This window comes from Heterodontus francisci, chromosome 18 (assembly GCF_036365525.1).
Source record: "Heterodontus francisci isolate sHetFra1 chromosome 18, sHetFra1.hap1, whole genome shotgun sequence".
NCBI lineage: Eukaryota > Metazoa > Chordata > Chondrichthyes > Heterodontiformes > Heterodontidae > Heterodontus > Heterodontus francisci.
Genome location: NC_090388.1, coordinates 75628539 through 75646453, shown reverse-complemented (window position 1 = coordinate 75646453; position 17915 = coordinate 75628539). Strand labels below are relative to the sequence as shown.

At 46.1% G+C, this 17915-nt stretch overlaps 1 protein-coding gene across 4 annotated transcripts in view; it reads left to right on the top strand.

The window, feature by feature from the left end:
* The window catches only part of ipo8 (importin 8), a 236565-nt gene that overhangs the window by 117035 nt on the left and 101615 nt on the right, over positions 1 to 17915 (top strand). For 3 of the 4 annotated variants that reach the window (XM_068051009.1, XM_068051008.1, XM_068051010.1), the window contains 2 exons: positions 6409 to 6508; positions 6773 to 6849. The exons of the other annotated variant lie outside the window; for it this stretch is intronic. In XM_068051009.1, coding sequence (XP_067907110.1) covers positions 6409 to 6508; positions 6773 to 6849 — 177 coding nt within the window. The remainder of the gene's footprint in view (positions 1 to 6408; positions 6509 to 6772; positions 6850 to 17915) is intronic. 4 annotated transcript variants of the gene reach the window in all.

Here is a 17915-nt window from a genome sequence, read left to right as displayed (position 1 = left end):
ATAATAAATTTCCATGTTCACAAGATTATATTCTATCCATTTGCTCGTGTCCTTCCAAAATGTCAACCCCAGCGTCCTGCAATTGAGAGATCTAACTGTTTTTTGAATGAGTCCAGTTCCTTGCCTCAACCAGTAAGTTGGTGAACAGTTTTTGATCATGTGCTCACTGTTAGAAGGGCAGCACAGAGTTAAAATCACTCTGCATATTGTTACATAGCAGCAGTGTGCAGCCAGCTAGCCTGAACCCGTTACTGGGATGGGGGGGATGGTTGATGCAGCAAGGCCTTCACATGGACTAGCGCAATTGCACAGTATCCAGGAGTCGAGGGACTATATAAATGGCCACTAAGGACCAATGCAGAATAGAAGTGGCGTTTCTTAAAGGACTAAATGGCCTCCTTCTGTTCCTGTATTTCTATAAGAAATGGATGCGCTGGAGTACATGGCATACCAGAAGGAAGTGATGCATCAGGTCTCCACAATATTAATTTTGAATCTTAGTTTGCTGCAGCAGTGAGGCCCATTGCTTTGTACAGGGAGGGAAGAGGCAGTCACTTTGGACCACTCTTCTACTCTTCCTAGTAGCTGCCTACAGAAGCAGTATTGACAGGAGCTCAAAAAAAATTCTGTTCTTACCTTCGCTTAGACAGGAAGACTGTAGAAAGAGAAAAGAGGATCAAAATTCAGTTAAATTGGCATTATTAGGTTATAATGTAAATCCCAGCCTGATACTTGGTTGACCCCTTTCAGGTCAATATCAACTATAAAATGGAGATGCCATTATGCACTGATAATAACCAGGCTGCTAAACGGTACTGTGCATCAAGAGAGCTGTTTGTACATTGTGAAATCTAATTTTTGTCACTTGCTGTTAATTAGGATTTTTGGGGCTGCACTAAGTCATTGGAGGGAAAACTTTATTTGGAAATATAAAGCTGGTTTGACTTGCATTTAAACAAAAAATGACTTAAGGATCTCTGGCCCCTCACCACTGTCATGTGGAAAGACGTCATGCATATAATACCTATGTTTTCTAGGTAGAGTGGTGAGAGAGGTGAGTGTATGTTGAGTGGCAGTAATTGTGTTCAACATCTTGGACAAAGAAGGACAGGTAAAAGATGGAGCTTTTTAGGAAGGAGGGTGATGAGGTGATTTTGAAAATGATGGGAATGAAGGTAAAGCGAGGCTAATATGGCAAGGCCAGTTGCACCCCATCTGCTCTAGTGTGAAACTCCTTTGAATCCATAGGAATGGTGGACATGGGATACTGGCCATGACCAGTTTTTTCAATGCGTGGTATCTTTGAAATTTTTTTGCGAGGCCTTGAATGTGCTGTATTAAACACTATATAAGGCCTTTACAGTATTTTTCAGGAGCATTACTTGTAGTTCAGTAACTAGGTGGCAGCAGTTGAGAGCAAGCTTGCAACATCATTTATTTATTTATAACACAAAGTTTAATTTTTTTATTATGTACTTTGTCAAGAAAACACTATATGTCAAATGAGAAATATTAATTCATTGGTTGGTAACATACATTAGACTTTTAATGGAGAAAATCCCACAGTTAACTTTAAAAGAAAAACTGGCAGCCACGATGGCCACTGCAATTTGCATCTCAAATACCTTACATTCCAGAACATCGAATTGGAGACACAAGTCAAACAAGACGCCCAGCCAGGACAATGCTTTGACTAACTGAGTAGATTATACAGATGACCCTCGTTAGTGGGGCATTCAAAGCCATCTTGAGGTATTCATGAGTGGAGACATCCCTCCGGAGGTAAACACTGACAATACCACCTGAGATGTTTTGGGCTTTTAGACTTTGGACCTCATTAAAAACAAAGGAAATTGTGAGAACCATGTGACCATCTTCCCAGGCTGTGTAAAACTGGGAGTTTTGTTACACACAAAGAGCCAAGCAATAACTGAGTGTGCAGCAGCAGAGAAGGCTGTGTGCCTCTCTCTCCTGAGCACATCAGGTTTGAAAACCATCAGCTTACAGACTGCTCCAGCCAGAGATCAGGGAAAGAGAGCCACCTACAGGTCTGTCTCCAAGAAAACTCTGAGCCGAAAGGGCCAGACACAAAGTGCACTTTGACCAGCCAAAGACTTCAAGAATACAGCTTCAGCCAGAAGACCACCAAATCATCCAAGCTCACAAACTGTGCATTTAGGTTTTTATTTATTTTTAACTTTAATCCAACCACAAAACCTGCTTTCCACTCTGTAATCTATTTGTGTGAATGTGTAGTGTAACTTTTATTATTTTTAAATCGGGTTTAGCTTGTTGAATGTAAAAAACTTACCTCTTGTTTAAACTCAAGAAAACCTGTCCGATTGGTTCTTTCATAATCACATTAAAGGTAAAAGGCGAAACACTCACTAAGGTGGTAAGTACAACCACTGTTGCGGTCAAATAAGAGGAAGGGCAAGAGGTGCGACTGTGACCTCCTCCTCACCTGGATGTAACAAAAATCTGGGGGCCCTAGTCTGTGATTGTAATCCAACGACAACGGGAAATTGGAAGTGGGAGACCAAATCGATCCCTGATAAAAAAAAAAAACATTTAAAACTTCAGTACGGGTTTTCTTGTGGTTTTAACTGCTGGAATACTAACATGTCTTCATTCGAAGCCTGTACCTTCCTAAGCCAGAGTGAAATAACTTGGGACAGGTTAAAGGCCCTATCTATTTAAGAGTTGATGGATGTAACTGGGCAGTTAGGGATTACTTTCCATTCAAAAATTAGGAAATCCAAAATCCCATGACTTGTGGCCAACCATTTTTCACTTGAACCTGAAGATTCAGAAACAGGGTTGGAGTCAGAAACAGACAGAGTAATGTTAGCAAAAATACAACTACAACAGAGGAGACTAGAATTAGAATTCCAGAGAAAGAACAGAGTGTCAAGAAAAAGAACGGGAAAAGGGGGAAGAAGAAAGGGAAAAAGAGAGATCTTTCCAGAAGGAGAAGAAGGGAACAGAGGTAAGGCTGCTTGAATTAACTTGAGGAAGACCCAGTACATCCAGTGAAGGCATGGCTAGTGAGGCAGCTACCCCTAGCTCTGGACCATGTGCTGAGCTCTTAAAGTTCTCCCAGTTGTTTCCAAAGTTCAACGAGGGGGTGTGAAAGCATTTCTCGTTACTTTTGAAAAACTTGCAAGACAGCTGAAATTGCCAGCAGAGAACTGGACTCTATTGTTACAAAGCAAGCTAACAGGAAAAGCCCATGAGGTTTATTCACTGTTGCCAGATGAAAGGTTATCAGATGACTAAAACTGCTGTCCTGTGGGCATATGAGCTATTACCGGAAGCGTACCGCCAGAGACTCCGAACCCTCTGAAAGGAGCCTTACCAAATTTACCTTGAGTTTGAAAGAGTTAAGAAGCTTGTTTTTGACCAGTGGATAAGGGCACTTAAGGTACAGCCCACATATGAAAACCTCAGAGAAGTGATCCTTCTTTTGGAGTTTAAAAACTCACTTCCCCTTTCTATTAAAACTCACGTAGAGCAACAAAAGGTTCAAAGAGCCAGGCAGGCCGCAATTCTGGCTGATGAATTTACCCTTGTACACAAGCCCTTACCGCAAAGTAAACCCTTCCCCAGTCACCCCCACAAACCTGAAAAGGATAAAAGGTGGGAGGGTGATAGGAGCCTGAACAGTCCTGGGCGAGAACTGAAAGCTGTACGCATAGGGGACTCTCCTCAAGCCAAAAAGGACGGTGCTGAGAGCAGGAGTGAGACCCGAAGATCTGTGTGTTTCCACTGGAACAAGGCAGGGCATCTTCGAGCTGACTGCTGGAAATTACGGGGGAAAACCTGCAGGATTAATCAGGGTGCGTCGGACCAGTGCAGGAGAAGGGGCCCTGATGGAAAGCACAGCAGAGCAGGCTGTGGTTTTAACTGTGGCAGTAAGACCCAGTAACCCTACCGCTGTGAGTGCGGGAACAAGATCCCTGAAAGTTACCAGGATTTTGTATCCCAAGGAAAGGTGACCCCATGCCCCTCGAGTGAGGCAAGCAAGCCCATAGTGATATAGGGGTCACCCAGGCCACTTCTGCTGGGAAAAGGCATGACTTTTCCCCCAGAGAGTGCAGTGAATGCTAGGGTGCTAGTGAATGATATTAGAGGGCAGTATATGCCATACCTTTATATCGGGTGCACTTGGAGCACGATCTAGTTTCAGGACCGGTAACTCTGGGGATTGTCCCTAGTTTACCTGTGGATGGGGTCGACCTGCTCCTGGGTAATGAAATGGCGAGGGCAAAGGTGGTAGCTTCCCCAGTAGTTTTAGAGAGACTGAAAGAGGTCTTGGAGACAGAGCAGTTGCAGGGAAGGTCCCAGGCATTTTCCCTGATTGTATGGTGACTCGGTCCATGGCCAAACAAGCTCCCGCAGAGGAAGCTGAACTAGCACTGCAGACAGATGACCCTACTGTCTGGTTATTTGAAACTCTCTTTGGGAAGTTAGAGGCCCCAAAGGATGGGTTAAACAGATCTTCCCTAGTTGAGGCTCAGCAAGCTGACCCAGTATTCAATAAGTTAGCACAGACTGTCCAAATCGAAATTGAAGCAGAGGGAGTCCCAGAGTGCTACTATTTAAAGAATAAGGTGCTGATGAGGAAGTGGAGACCTCTGCACAGACGTGTGATCGAAGAGTGGACAGTGGTTCACCAGATAGTGGTGCTGCTGAGGTACTGTAAAGAAATACCACGAGTGGCTCACGAACTTCCAGTGGCTGGACATGTCAGTGTACGAAAAACACAAGCCTGCGTAAGACAGCATTTTGACTGGCCAAAACTCACAAAGATGTGGTGAAGTTCTGTAAAACTTGCCGCATGTGCCAGGTTGTGGTGAAGCCCCTACCTGCACTAAAACCTACACCCCCTAATTCCCATACCGGTTTTTGGGACCTCCTCAGCAGAGTCCTGGTGGATTGTGTGTGACCCCTGCCGAAAACAAAAGGGGACATACAAGCAAGCTCTGTCAGACAGTTAGGGAGGAAGGGGACAAAAAGGACAGTGAGGACAGGTTAGAGGTGGGCAGGGAGGATTCCCAACTGGAACCCCCTACTGTCCACTTAGCCAACCCTGAAATGTTGGAAGAAGTAGACCCCACACACTCCCATGTAAATGCAGGCCAAAGGGAAACCTTACCAAAGCTGCAAACAGCATTTACAGAAACCTGCAGGGACAAGGAAAGTTCCCAAAAACACAGATCAACAGTGAGCGAGATGCCTCACCTAGTTGAAGTGCTGCACGAGAGTACAGTGAAAGCTCTCCAAGCCTACAGACTGCTACAGCCAGAGGCCTGGGGAAGAGAGCCACCGACAAGTCTTCAGGAAAACCCTGACCAGCCAAAGACTCCAAGAATACAACTTCAGCCAGAAGACCACCAAATCATTAAAGCTCACAGACTGTGTATTTAAATTGCATTTATTCTGGTCTTTAATCCAACCACAAAAGCTACTTTTATATCTGTAATCTGTTTGTGTTTGTGATTCTCATGTAAATATGTGCGTGAATGTGTCGCGTAATTTTTATTATTTTTAAATCGGGTTTAGCTTGTTGAGCATAATAAACTTACATCTTTCTTGTTTAAACTCAAGAAAACCTGTCCGATTGGTTCTTTCACGACCACATTAAAGGTAAAACACTCACTGAGCTGGTAAAAGGATAAACCCTGTTGCAGTGAAATAAGAGGAAGGGCAATAAGGGTGGCTGTGACCCCCTCCTCACCTGGCCATAACAACTTGGTAAAATGGACATAGGGTTTGGAGCTGAAACAATTGGTGTGGGGCTGAAAGGGAAAGAAGCTGCAACATTTAGGGAGGTTCTGTGGGAGCTGGCAGTGGACTTGACAGGGATGGAATGGAGCTGGAGTGGGCCCATAGGAACAGAGGCTGAGCAGAGTAGGTGACATGCTTGGGGTGAAGGATTACTGAGGGGACTAATAGAATAATGTGATTAATCCACAGTGTCGCAAAGCTGGCATGGACTAATGCAGTTTTCTGATTGGACTTTGATGTCACTTGATTAGCTTGCTTGATTGGTCCATTCTGGAGGCTCATCACATTATTGTACTACAGGGACAAACCTTGTTATAATACAGAGATAATTCCTTCAGAATCATCACTTGTGACACTAGCAATGCAGGGCAGAAATATAGCACTGGTTTTTCATCTGTATGTGTGCCTCCTAAATCTATTTCGTTTTTTTTAGTTTGACTGCATACTGGTGGTTGTAGCCCACAATCTAATGGATGACTTTGGATTAGGGAATGTGGTAAAATGAATACAAACCCCTGAAACTGTTCCTTTTTTCTTCCCCTTCCTTTCTCACTCTCCTGCTCCCCCTGCCCCATTCTCATTTGCACTCTTTCTCCGACCAACCAATTACTGACACAGAGCATTTCTCAAGAGGTAGTCTTCCCACTGATGTGTTACAAAGATGAAGATGAGGAGCTGTGGCAGGAGGATCCATACGAATACATTCGGATGAAATTTGGTGAGATCCACAAAATGTCCCTCGATTTGATTGTGCAATAGATTTTCTTCTGTGTTGCTAAAAGCAGAGAAAACCAGATAGTGATTTCTATTCCCTCTCCATTGTTGCAGCTAAAAGGCAATTTTATTGAATTTTGAAGCCAAGATAATTAAAATCACCTAGTTGCTGCGTATATTACTTTGGGCATTGCCGTGTTGATTGTTTGCTAGTGTATGTGCAAACTGTGGTTGCATTGATTAGCGGTATTGTTGAAATGTTTTTCAGATGTATTTGAGGACCATGTCTCTCCAACCATTGCAGCCCAGAATTTCCTTTACACTGCAGCAAAGAAGAGAAAGGAGGTGAGGCACCCACTTTTCCTGCGTTAAGTGAAATTCTGCTCTGCAGCTATAAAACTACAGTATCAGGTGAACTGCAGCTTGAGGTTTTGAGTACATTTCTGACTTTGGAAAAACAACACTGTTTGTTTTGTGGAGTCTGGAAAGTTTTATGTGACTTTTAGCGAAATTGGGAAAGTTGTACTGTAGAACTATCGGGCCAGGAGTTGCTGCAGTGGCAGTTTTCTTCCTCGGCCTCCAAGGTTGAGTGTTATGTCAGGACCATAATTAACATCATTAATGGGGTCCTCTATGACATTAATTACCAGCTCTAAATGTCTGCAGCAGGAATAAGTTGTATTAACATCATAAAACCAGCAATTTCATGATCCGCTTTAAGTTGAATGGGGAGCCTCATAGCAAGAGGGGACTTGTATCGGTTTTGGCATAGTTAATGGCTGAGTGGCGCAAATCAGTAATTTGAGGAGAATTGCAACTCGTGGGGTATCTCTTACTTCGCAAATTGCTGTTTTTTTCAAATTAATAATCATTAACACTGTTAATGTATCATTAGAATGGCGTGAATTTCCATCAATGTTAGGCCCATCTTTTTTTGAAAAAACTGAGTATCGACACCACATTGTCAGCCAAGTAGGTGGATGCAGGGCAGGACTTAGTACAGCAAACAAAATCTGTTTACTCGGCAAACTAGATTGTTTAAACAGTGTACTAAGCAAATAGTCTATTTACTCAGTAAAGAGAGTCTTTAAGCTGAGTCTCTATGAACTACAACAAACAGAACTCATGAACAAAGCTACAGCAAAGACACCTAATTAAAAATGTGACAATTTCTCCAGCAAAATGCAGTGAGTGGAGGATCGTTGCATATGAAATATGGGCTGAATTTTGTGCAACCATTTAAGGTGAGTATGGTGTCATGGGGGGGCCGGAGAATTGCAACGGAAATCTGGCATCATTACATAGGTTCCTGATTTTGTCAGAGGCAGGAAGGTACCATGGCGGAATTGACGCCCTGATGTGACAGGAACCTATTTTAAATAGCTGAAATGCTGTTTAGCATGAATTTAAATGTAATTATCGATGATTTAATGAGTGGACCGTGATTTTGTGAATGGTGGACATCACTTGTGCCAGTGCCACAGCGGGAAGGTGTACTGACCATAGCAGCATTGGGGAAGTGGGGGGTTCTGAGTCCATTGCTGCTCTGTTGATGTGGGCTGTGCAAGTGGGTTGGATATATCGGGGGCTCTGCAAGGGGGGTCCCAGGGGCTGGGTGTCTCAGGGGCTCCGCAAGGGGGGTTGTGTGTCTCGGGGGCGCCGCAAGGGGGTTGTGTGTCTCGTGGGGCTCCGCAGGGGGGTTGTGTGTCTCGTGGGGCTCCGCAGGGGGTTTGTGTGTCTCGGGGACTCTGCGAGGGGGGTTATGTGTATCGGGGGCTCTGCGAGGGGGATTCTGTGTATCGGGCGTCGTGCGAGGGAGATTGTGTGTATCGGGGGCTCTGCAAGGGAGTTGGGTGTAATTGGGGCTTTGCGAGGGTTTAACCATCAAGAAGATCGCCCCCCTCAAATCTAAATCAGGGGACATAATCACTGACCACCGCAAACAAATGGACTGCTGGGTTGAGCACTACCTAGAACTGTACTCCAGGGAAAATGTTGCCACTGAGACTGCCCTCAATGCAGCCCAGCCTCTACCAGTCATGGACGAGCTGGACATACAGCCAACAAAATCGGAACTCAGTGATGCCATTGATTCTCTAGCCAGCGGAAAAGCCCCTGGGAAGGACAGCATTACCCCTGAAATAATCAAGAGTGCCAAGCCTGCTATACTCTCAGCACTACATGAACTGCTCTGCCTGTGCTGGGACGAGGGAGCAGTACCTCAGGACATGCGCGATACCAATATCATCACCCTCTATAAGAACAACAACTACCGTGGAATCGCCCTGCTCAGCATAGTGGGCAAAGTCTTTGCTCGAGTCGCTCTAAACAGGCTCCAGAAGCTGGCCGAGCGCATCTACCCTGAGGCACAGTGTGGCTTTCGTGCAGAGAGATCGACCATTGACATGCTGTTCTCCCTTCATCAGATACAGGAGAAATGCCGTGAACAACAGATGCCCCTCTATATTGCTTTCATTGATCTCACCAAAGCCTTTGACCTCGTCAGCAGACGTGGTCTCTTCAGACTACTAGAAAAGATCGGATGTCCACCAAAGCTACTAAGTATCATCACCTTATTCCATGACAATATGAAAGGCACAATTCAACATGGCGGCACCTCATCAGACCCCTTTCCTATCCTGAGTGGCGTGAAACAGGGCTGTGTTCTCGCACCCACACTTTTTGGGATTTTCTTCTCCCTGCTGCTTTCACATGCGTTCAAGTCTTCTGAAGAAGGAATTTTCCTCCACACAAGATCAGGGGGCAGGTTGTTCAACCTTGCCCGTCTAAGAGCGAAGTCCAAAGTATGGAAAGTCCTCATCAGGGAACTCCTCTTTGCTGACGATGCTGCTTTAACATCTCACACTGAAGAGTGCCTGCAGAGTCTCATTGACAGGTTTGCAGCTGCCTGCAAGGAATCTGACCTAACCATCAGCCTCAAGAAAACGAACATCATGGGGCAGGACGTCAGAAATGCTCCATCCATCAATATTGGCGACCACGCTCTGGAAGTGGTTCAAGAGTTCACCTACCTAGGCACAACTATCACCAGTAACCTGTCTCTAGATGCAGAAATCAACAAGCGCATGGGAAAAGCTTCCACTGCTATGTCCAGACTGGCCAAGAGAGTGTGGGAAAATGGCGCACTGACACGGAACACAAAAGTCCGAGTGTATCAAGCCTGTGTCCTCAGTACCTTACTCTATGGCAGCGAGGCCTGGACTACGTATGTCAGCCAAGAGCGACGTCTCAATTCATTCCATCTTCGCTGCCTCCGGAGAATGCTTGGCATCAGGTGGCAGGACCGTATCTCCAACACAGAAGTCCTCGAGGCAGCCAACATCCCCAGCTTATACACACTACTGAGTCAGCGGCACTTGAGATGGCTTGGCCATGTCAGCCGCATGGAAGGTGGCAGGATCCCCAAAGACACATTGTATAGCGAGCTCGCCACTGGTATCAGACCCACCGGCCGTCCATGTCTCCGCTTCAAAGACGTCTGCAAACGCGACATGAAGTCCTGTGACATTGATCACAAGTCGTGGGAGTCAGTTGCCAGCGATCGCCGGAGCTGGCGGGCAGCCATAAAGGCGGGGCTAAAGTGTGGCGAGTCGAAGGGACTTAGCAGTTGGCAGGAAAAAAGACAAAAGCGCAAGGGGAGAGCCTACTGTGTAACAGCCCCGACAAACAAGTTTTCTACAGCACCTGTGGAAGAGCCTGTCACTCTAGAATTGGCCTTTATAGCCACTCCAGTCGCTGCTGCACACACCACTGACCACCTCCAGGCGCTTACCCATTGTCTCTCGAGATAAGGAGACCAAAAGAAGAAAAAAAAAGATTGTGTGTGGGTGAGAATTGTAGGGTTTCATATTGGCTGTGTTATTGGGTGTGGTGGCTCACACTGCTGTAAAAGATGGTGGCCCAGCAGTCGGTTTGTGTTCTGAGATACACCAGGCATTCCGCCGAAAAAATAGTGATAAGCAATGTTACCAGATCAGTCCCGTCTCTGCATCTGAAGCGATCCGAAGGCCCCTGTTCACCTGCCTTGTGTCTCATACACCCTGTGATTTTGGATCCCCTCGGCGTATTGAGGCGCCTCCAATAGAGGCAGCTGCGCCTGACCTTGAAGCTCCACGAAGAGAGCAGCAGCAGCAGCCTGCCGGGCCAAGATCGGCCTACGTACACCAGAGAGTCTACAGGACTCACATCAGCTACCTCCAAATGTCTGAGCGACACTGTCTATAAAGGCTACGGCTCTCCAAAAAGGCCATCACCGACTTATGCAGCCTTCTGCAGGATGATTTGCGACCTCTGGGATTTGGGGGTAACTGTGTACCTGTGACCCTGAAGATTACCATGGCACTAAACTCCTATGCATCTGGATCTTTCCAGGGATCAGCTGAGGACATGTGTCCTCCCAGGCTGCAGCACAGCATTGCGTCAGGAGGTGCCCAATGCTCTGTTCAAGAGGGCTGGCGACTATGTTCGCTCCTGGACTAACCCTGACAGTCAGGCCAAGAGGGCCATCGGTTTTGGGCCATCGCTGGATTTCCACAGGTGCAAGGTGCAATAGATTGCACGCATGTGGCCATCATGGTTCCCATGGACCAGCCAGCTGCCATTATCAGCAGGAAGGGTTCCGTTCAATCGACGTTCAACTGGTCTGTGACCACCGAAAGTGTTTCTTTCAGGTGTGTGCCCGCTTCCCGGGAAGCAACCACAATGCCTTCATACGTCGACAGTACCAGGTGCCTCAGCTTTTCAGTTCCCCCGCTTGCCTTCAAGGGTGGATTCTCGAGAACGAGCCATTGAAAACATGGCTTCAGGCGCCTATGAGGAACCCTCGCAAAGCAGTGTGTGACCTCACCACTAGCAGCTGTGCTGAAAGCAGGCTGCTGGTCAGGCTGCCCCTTGGCCTGAGATGACTTCGGCAGCTGTCCTGTATGTGCCTGAAGCGTGGAGGGCCCCAGCTGCCTGAAGGTTTCCTGAAGTTGGTGTCCGACTCTCCTCAGGCATCGCAGCTGCTGGAGTTGGGTTCACTGGCAGAGGGGCTGAGGAGCCGGTGTCCACATTCTGAGTGCTCTGAGGGGAGCCCCTAGATGTGGAGGGCAGCCTCTCTTCCCTTTCAAGGCTTGCTGGAACCTCCCTGATCACCAGAGAAGGACAAGGATTGGGAGAAGTCACCAGACGCCTGATTCTTTTCTTGCCACTGCTGAGTTGAGCTCATGGCCAAGGCGATGGTGTGCAGGTTCTTAGGCATCAGTAGAATGTGGCTCACCATGAGGGTTGCCAACCTCTCGATGAAGGAAGCCACACGCTCACATGCCTGAGACATGGCAGTAGTCATGGCATGGATGGACTCCTCCATCGTCCGCTCGTAGCTGCACATGACCTCTGGCATCATGGCCAGATGTTGCCTTACATCTCCCTGCAACTCCAGCATGCCCTGTGCTGTCTACAAACATAGGAATTAGGAGCAGGAGCAGGCCACTAGGCCCCTCGAACCTGCTCTGCCATTCAGTACGTTCATGGCTGAACTGATTACTCCACATTTCCACCTACCCCCGATAAACTTTCACCCCCTTGCTTATCAAGAATCTATCTACCTCTACCTGAAAAATATTCAAAGACTCTGCTTCCACTGCCTTTTGAGGAAGAGAATTCCAAAGACTCACGACCCTCAGAGAAAAAATTTCTCCCCATCTCTGTCTTAAATGACCCCTTATTTTTAAACAGTGACCCCTAGTTCGAGATTCTCTCACAAGGGGAAACATCCTTTCCACATCCACCCTGTCAAGGCCCATTCAGGATCTTTTGTTTCAATCAAGTCGCCTCTTACTCTTCTAAATTCCAGTGGATACAAGCCTAGCTTGTCCAATCTTTCCTTGTCAGACAGCCCGCCCATTCCAGGTATTGGTCTAGTAAACCTTCTCTGTACTGCCTCCAATGCATTTACATCCTTTCTTAAATAAGGATACACCAGTACTGTACACCATACTCCAGATGTGGTCTCACCAATGCCCTGTTTAGCTGAAGCATAACCTCCCTGCTTTTGTATTCAATTCCCCTCGCGGTAAACGATAACATTCTATTAGCTTTCCTAATTACGAGCTATACATGCATACTAACCTTTTGGGATTCATGCACAAAGATCCCTCTGCATCTCAGAGCTCTGTAATCTCTCACCATTTAGATAATAGGCTTCTTTTTTATTCTTCCTGTCAAAATGGGCAATTTCACAGTTTCCCACATTATGCTCCTTTTGCCAGGTCTTTGCCCACTCAGCTAACCTAATCTATATACCTTTGTAGCCCCCTTATGTCCTCTTCACAAGTTACTTTTCTACCTCTGTATCTCAGAGCTCTGCAATCCTTCACCATTTAGATAATATGCTTCTTTTTTGATCTTCCTGCCAAAGTGGGCAGTTTCATACTTTCCCACATTGTACTCCATTTTCCAGGTCTTTGCCCTCTCACTTAACCTATCTATATCCCTTTTTAGCCCCTTTATGTCCTCTTCACAAGTTACTTTCCTACCTATCTTTGTGTCATCAGCAAATTTAGCAATACCTTCGGTCCCTTCATCTAAGTCATTTATAAACATTGTAAAAAGTTAAGGCCCCAGCACAGATCCCTGTGGCACACCACTCGTTACATCTTGCCAACCAGAAAATGACCCATTTATGCCTACTCTCTGTTTCCTGTTAGCTAACCAGTCTTCTATCCATACCAATATGTTACCCCCTACACCATGCACTTTTCTACCTTTGATGTGGCACCTTATCAAATGCCTTCTGGAAATCTAAGTATAATACATCCACCGGTTCCCCTTTATCCACAGCAACTCCCTCAAAGAACTCTAATAAATTGGTTAAACATGATTTCCCTTTCACAAAACCATGTTGACTCTGCCTGATTACCTTGAATTTTTCTAAATGCCCTGCTATAACGTCATTAATAATAGCTTCTAACATTTTCCCTAAGACAGATGTTAAGCTAACTGGCCTGCAGTTTCCTGCTTTCTGTCTCCCACCTTTTTTTGAATAAAGGAGTTACATTCACTATTTTCCAATCTAACGGAACCTTCCCCGAATCTAGGGAATTTTCGAAAATTAAAACTAACGCATCAACTATCTCACTAGCCATTTATTTTAACACCCTAGGATGAAGTCCATCAGGACCCAGGGACCTGTCAGCCCGCAGCTCCAACAATTTGTTCAGTACCACTTCCCTGGTGATTGTAACTTTCTTGAGTTCCTCCCTCCCTTCCATTTCCTGACTTACAGCTAATACTGGGATGTGCCTCTATAGTGAAGACCGTGCAAAATATCTGTTCAATTCATCTGCCATCTCCTTATTATCCATTATTAATTCCCCAGACTCAATTTCTATAGGACCAATGCTCACTTTGTTAACTCTTTTCTTTTAAAGATCTATAGAAACTCTTAGTATCTGTCTTTATATTTCTAGCTAGTTTTCTCTCGTACTCTAATTTAACCACCTTATCGATCTTTCAGTCATTCTTTGCTTTTTTTCATATTCTGTCCAATCTTCTGACCTGCCTCCCATCTTTGCGCAATTATATGCTTTTTCTTTACGTTTGATACTATCTTTAACTGTTTTAGCTAACCACAGATGGCGGGTCCCACCCTTGGAACTTTTCTTTCTCATTGAAATGTATCTATTCTGTGTATTCTGAAATATCCCCTTAAATGTCTGCCACTGCATCTCTATTGACTTATCCCCTAACCTAATTTGCCAGTTCACTTTAGCTAGCTCTGCTTTCATGCCCTCATAATTGCCCTTATTTAAGTTTAAAATATTAGTCTTGGACCCACTCTTCTCTCCCTCAAACTGTATGTAAAATTCAATCATATTATGATCGCTGATCCCTAGGGGCGCCTTAACTATGAGGTCATTAATTAATCCTATCTAGTTGCACAATATCAGGTCTAGTATAGCCTGCTCTCTGGTTGGCTCCAGAGCATACTGTTCCAGTAAATTATCTCAAAAACATTCTATGTACTCCTCATCTAGGCGACCTCTGCCCATCTGAGTTTTCCAGTCTATATGTAGGTTAAAATCCCCCATAATTATCGCTGTATCTTTCTGACAAGCTGCCATTATTTCTTCCTTTATACCCCATCCTACAGTGTGGTTAATGTTTGGAGGCCTGTACACCACTCCCACAAGTGACTTCATGCCTTTATGATTTCTCATCTCTACCCAAACTGCTTTTACATCCTGGTTTCTGAACTTAGGTGAGCCCTCTCTATTGCACTAATACCATCATTAATTAACAGAGCTACCCCTCCACCTTTTCCTAGCTTCCTGTCCTTCCTAAATGCCTGTACCCTTCAATATTCAGGTCCCAATCGATGTTGTCCGACAGCCATGTCTCTGTAATGGCTATCAGATCGTAGTTATTTATTTCTATTTGCGCTTTCAGTTCATTTGTTTCGAATGCTACGTGCATTCAGATACAGAGCCTTTAATTTTGTCCTTTTATTATTTTTGTAACCTCTAGCTTTATCTGTTGATTTACTCTTAGATTTGTACGCTCTGTCCCTTCCTGTCACAGTCTGTTTATCATTTCCCATATTAATACCTTTCTTGCCTTGTCTCTACTCCTTGATTTACCATATTTTCCCAATTTTGATCCCTTGCCCCCACTATTCAGTTTAAAACCCTCTCTACTTCCCTAGTTATGCAGTTCACTAGAATACTGGCTCCAGCACGGTGGTAATCCAGAGATTATTACCTTTTGAGGTTCTGCTTCTTAATTTGGCACCAGGTTCTTCATACTGACTATGCAGAACCTCTGTCCTTGACCTGCCAATGTCGTTGGTACCTAAATGGACCACAACGACTGGATCCTCCCCCTCCCACTGTAAGTTCCTTTCCAGCCCTGAGCAGATGTCCCGAACCCTGGCACGGGGCTGGCAATACAGCCATCTGGACTCTCACTCTTTGCTGCAGAGAACAGTGTCAATCCCCCCTAACTATACTGTCCATTGCTACCACTGCATTCTTTTTTTCTCCTTCCACTTGAATGGCTTCCCGTATCATGATGCCATGGTCAGGTTGCTCATCGACCCTGCAGCCCCCACTCTCATCTAAACAAGCTGAAAGAACACAACGGCTCTTCATCAGTCTGGGCTCAGCATGGGCCTGGCCACCCACAGTCCTGTGAATGCCAGAGGCCTCAGCTGTCTCCGCCTCAGCCAGCTGCTCGGGTGTATGTGTGGTGCTGTCACCAGCTTGTAACCCTGATTCTTTTGCCAATCGATTACCCACAGAGGTGAAAGTATCTGCACTGGTGGAAGGTACAGGAGAGTCAAGGGATGGTGCATTCTCTGAGTGGTCCTCATGCTCAGAGGTTGACAGCTGTCCCTCTGTGACTGCAGTCACCTGCGAACGCCAACCTGCATGAGAGAACAGAAACATGTGGGTTAGGTTGCACATATCCTGTAATGCCAAACATGCCTGATGTGATTCTCCATAATTGATGAATATTTCAGTGAATGGCAATAATCACTGTCTGCGCCGGGACTCCAGCCTCCCTGTCAGATATTGCGAGTCTGCCCTGGTCCGCGCCAGTTCTAAAGCACTTCCTCAGTCTGGCTTAGAGGACCAATGTCAGGGACCCCTCCACCAGTCCTGGCCACTTGCCTTTTGTTAAGGTCCCTCTTCTCCTGCAGGAGGAAGGATGTAGAAATTCTGAATTGGCATAAGTATCAGCATGACAGTTCTGCTACTATGGGCCCCTCATCCCCAAATGGGGGATCTGATGTATCTCATGATGACACATGCTGTCATGGGACCTATTGGGGGTGAGCTATGCATCTGTCATGATGAGGTTATAACCTCTCTGTCATTGTGCTGGTAGTGGCACCCTCACCATGCGGCACCCAGTGTCATGTAGTCACATGGAAACCCCAAAAGGAACATTGGAAAGTAGCACTCATCTTGGCTGAATGCAGAAGGACATTGACCCTCTTCCTGCACTGGACCCAGTTGCGTGGGCAACCCCATGGTTGCTGACCTCCTCTACATTCTCCACCCAGGTTTACTTGGTCAGGCAGGAGGACCTCTTCTTGGCATTGCTGGGGAAGAGAACCTCCTGCCTTTCCCTTGCAACCTGGAGGAGAATCTGCAGGGAGGCGTCACTGAAGCGTGGGGCCACCCTTGGTCTACCCTCTGCCATCCTGTCCACTCTTCCTGGGGGGTGGGGTTTGGGTGGTGTAGGAAACATTGCTGTAAATTTTAATGTTTCACAGTACACAGAGTTTCTGTTGACTGCAGGGCAAGAGTGATTGCAGGACTGGCAGGCATTTAAAGATGGCACTAGTACCTGATCCGCTACCAGCTTACACCACAATCAGCATCTCCCCTACTGCCCCGCCATGTGATTGAAGGTGACCAGCGTCTCCATTATGATAAATAGCCGCCCTGCTGCGTAATCATGGCGGCGCGGCTACACATGTGATGTATGGGAACGCTGCCTATTTCCAGTCCCAGCAGCAGGCTCATTAAATTCAACACAAAAACAAGAAATGCTGGAATCACTCAGCAGGTCTGGCAGCATCTGTGGAAAGAGAAGCAGAGTTAACGTTTCGGGTCAGTGACCCTTCTTCATTAAATTCAACCCTGTGTGCGCACAATCAATCCCAATAATTCACAGCAGTTTGCTCTTTTTTTAATATTCTTTCATGGGATGTGGACATAGTTGGCAAGGTCAGCATTTGTTGCCCATCCCTAATTGGCCTTGAGAAGGTGGTGGTGAGCCGTGCTTGAACCTCTGTAGTCCATCTGGTGTAGGCATACCCACAGTGCTGTGAGGAAGGGAGTTCCAGGATTTTGATCCAGTGACTGTGAAGGAGCAGTGATATAATTGCAAGTCAGGATGGTGTGTGGCTTGGAGGGAAACTTGCAGGTGGTGGTGTTCCCATGCATCAATTGCCCTTGTCCTTCTAGGTGATAGAGGTCACGGGTTTGGAAGGTGCTGTCAAAGGGGCCTTGGTGAGTTGCTACAGTGCATCTTGTATATAGTGCACATTTAGCCACTGTCCATAGGTGTTGGAGGGAGTGAATGTTTAAGGTGGATGGGGTTCCAATCAAGCAGGCTGCTTTGTCTTGCATAGTGTCGAGCTTCTTGAGTGTTGTTGGAGCCGCACTCATCCAAGCAAGTGGAGAATATTCCATCACACTCGTGCCTTGTGCTCTGTATATGGTGGACAGGCTTTGAGGAGTCAGGAGGTGAGCTAGTCACCTCAGAATTCCCAGCATCTGACCTCTTGTCGCCACAGTATTTATATGGCTGGTCCCATTCAAATTCTGGTCAATAGTAACACCCAGGATTTTGAGAGGGGGGGATTCAACAATGGTAATGTCATTGAATGTCAAGGGGAG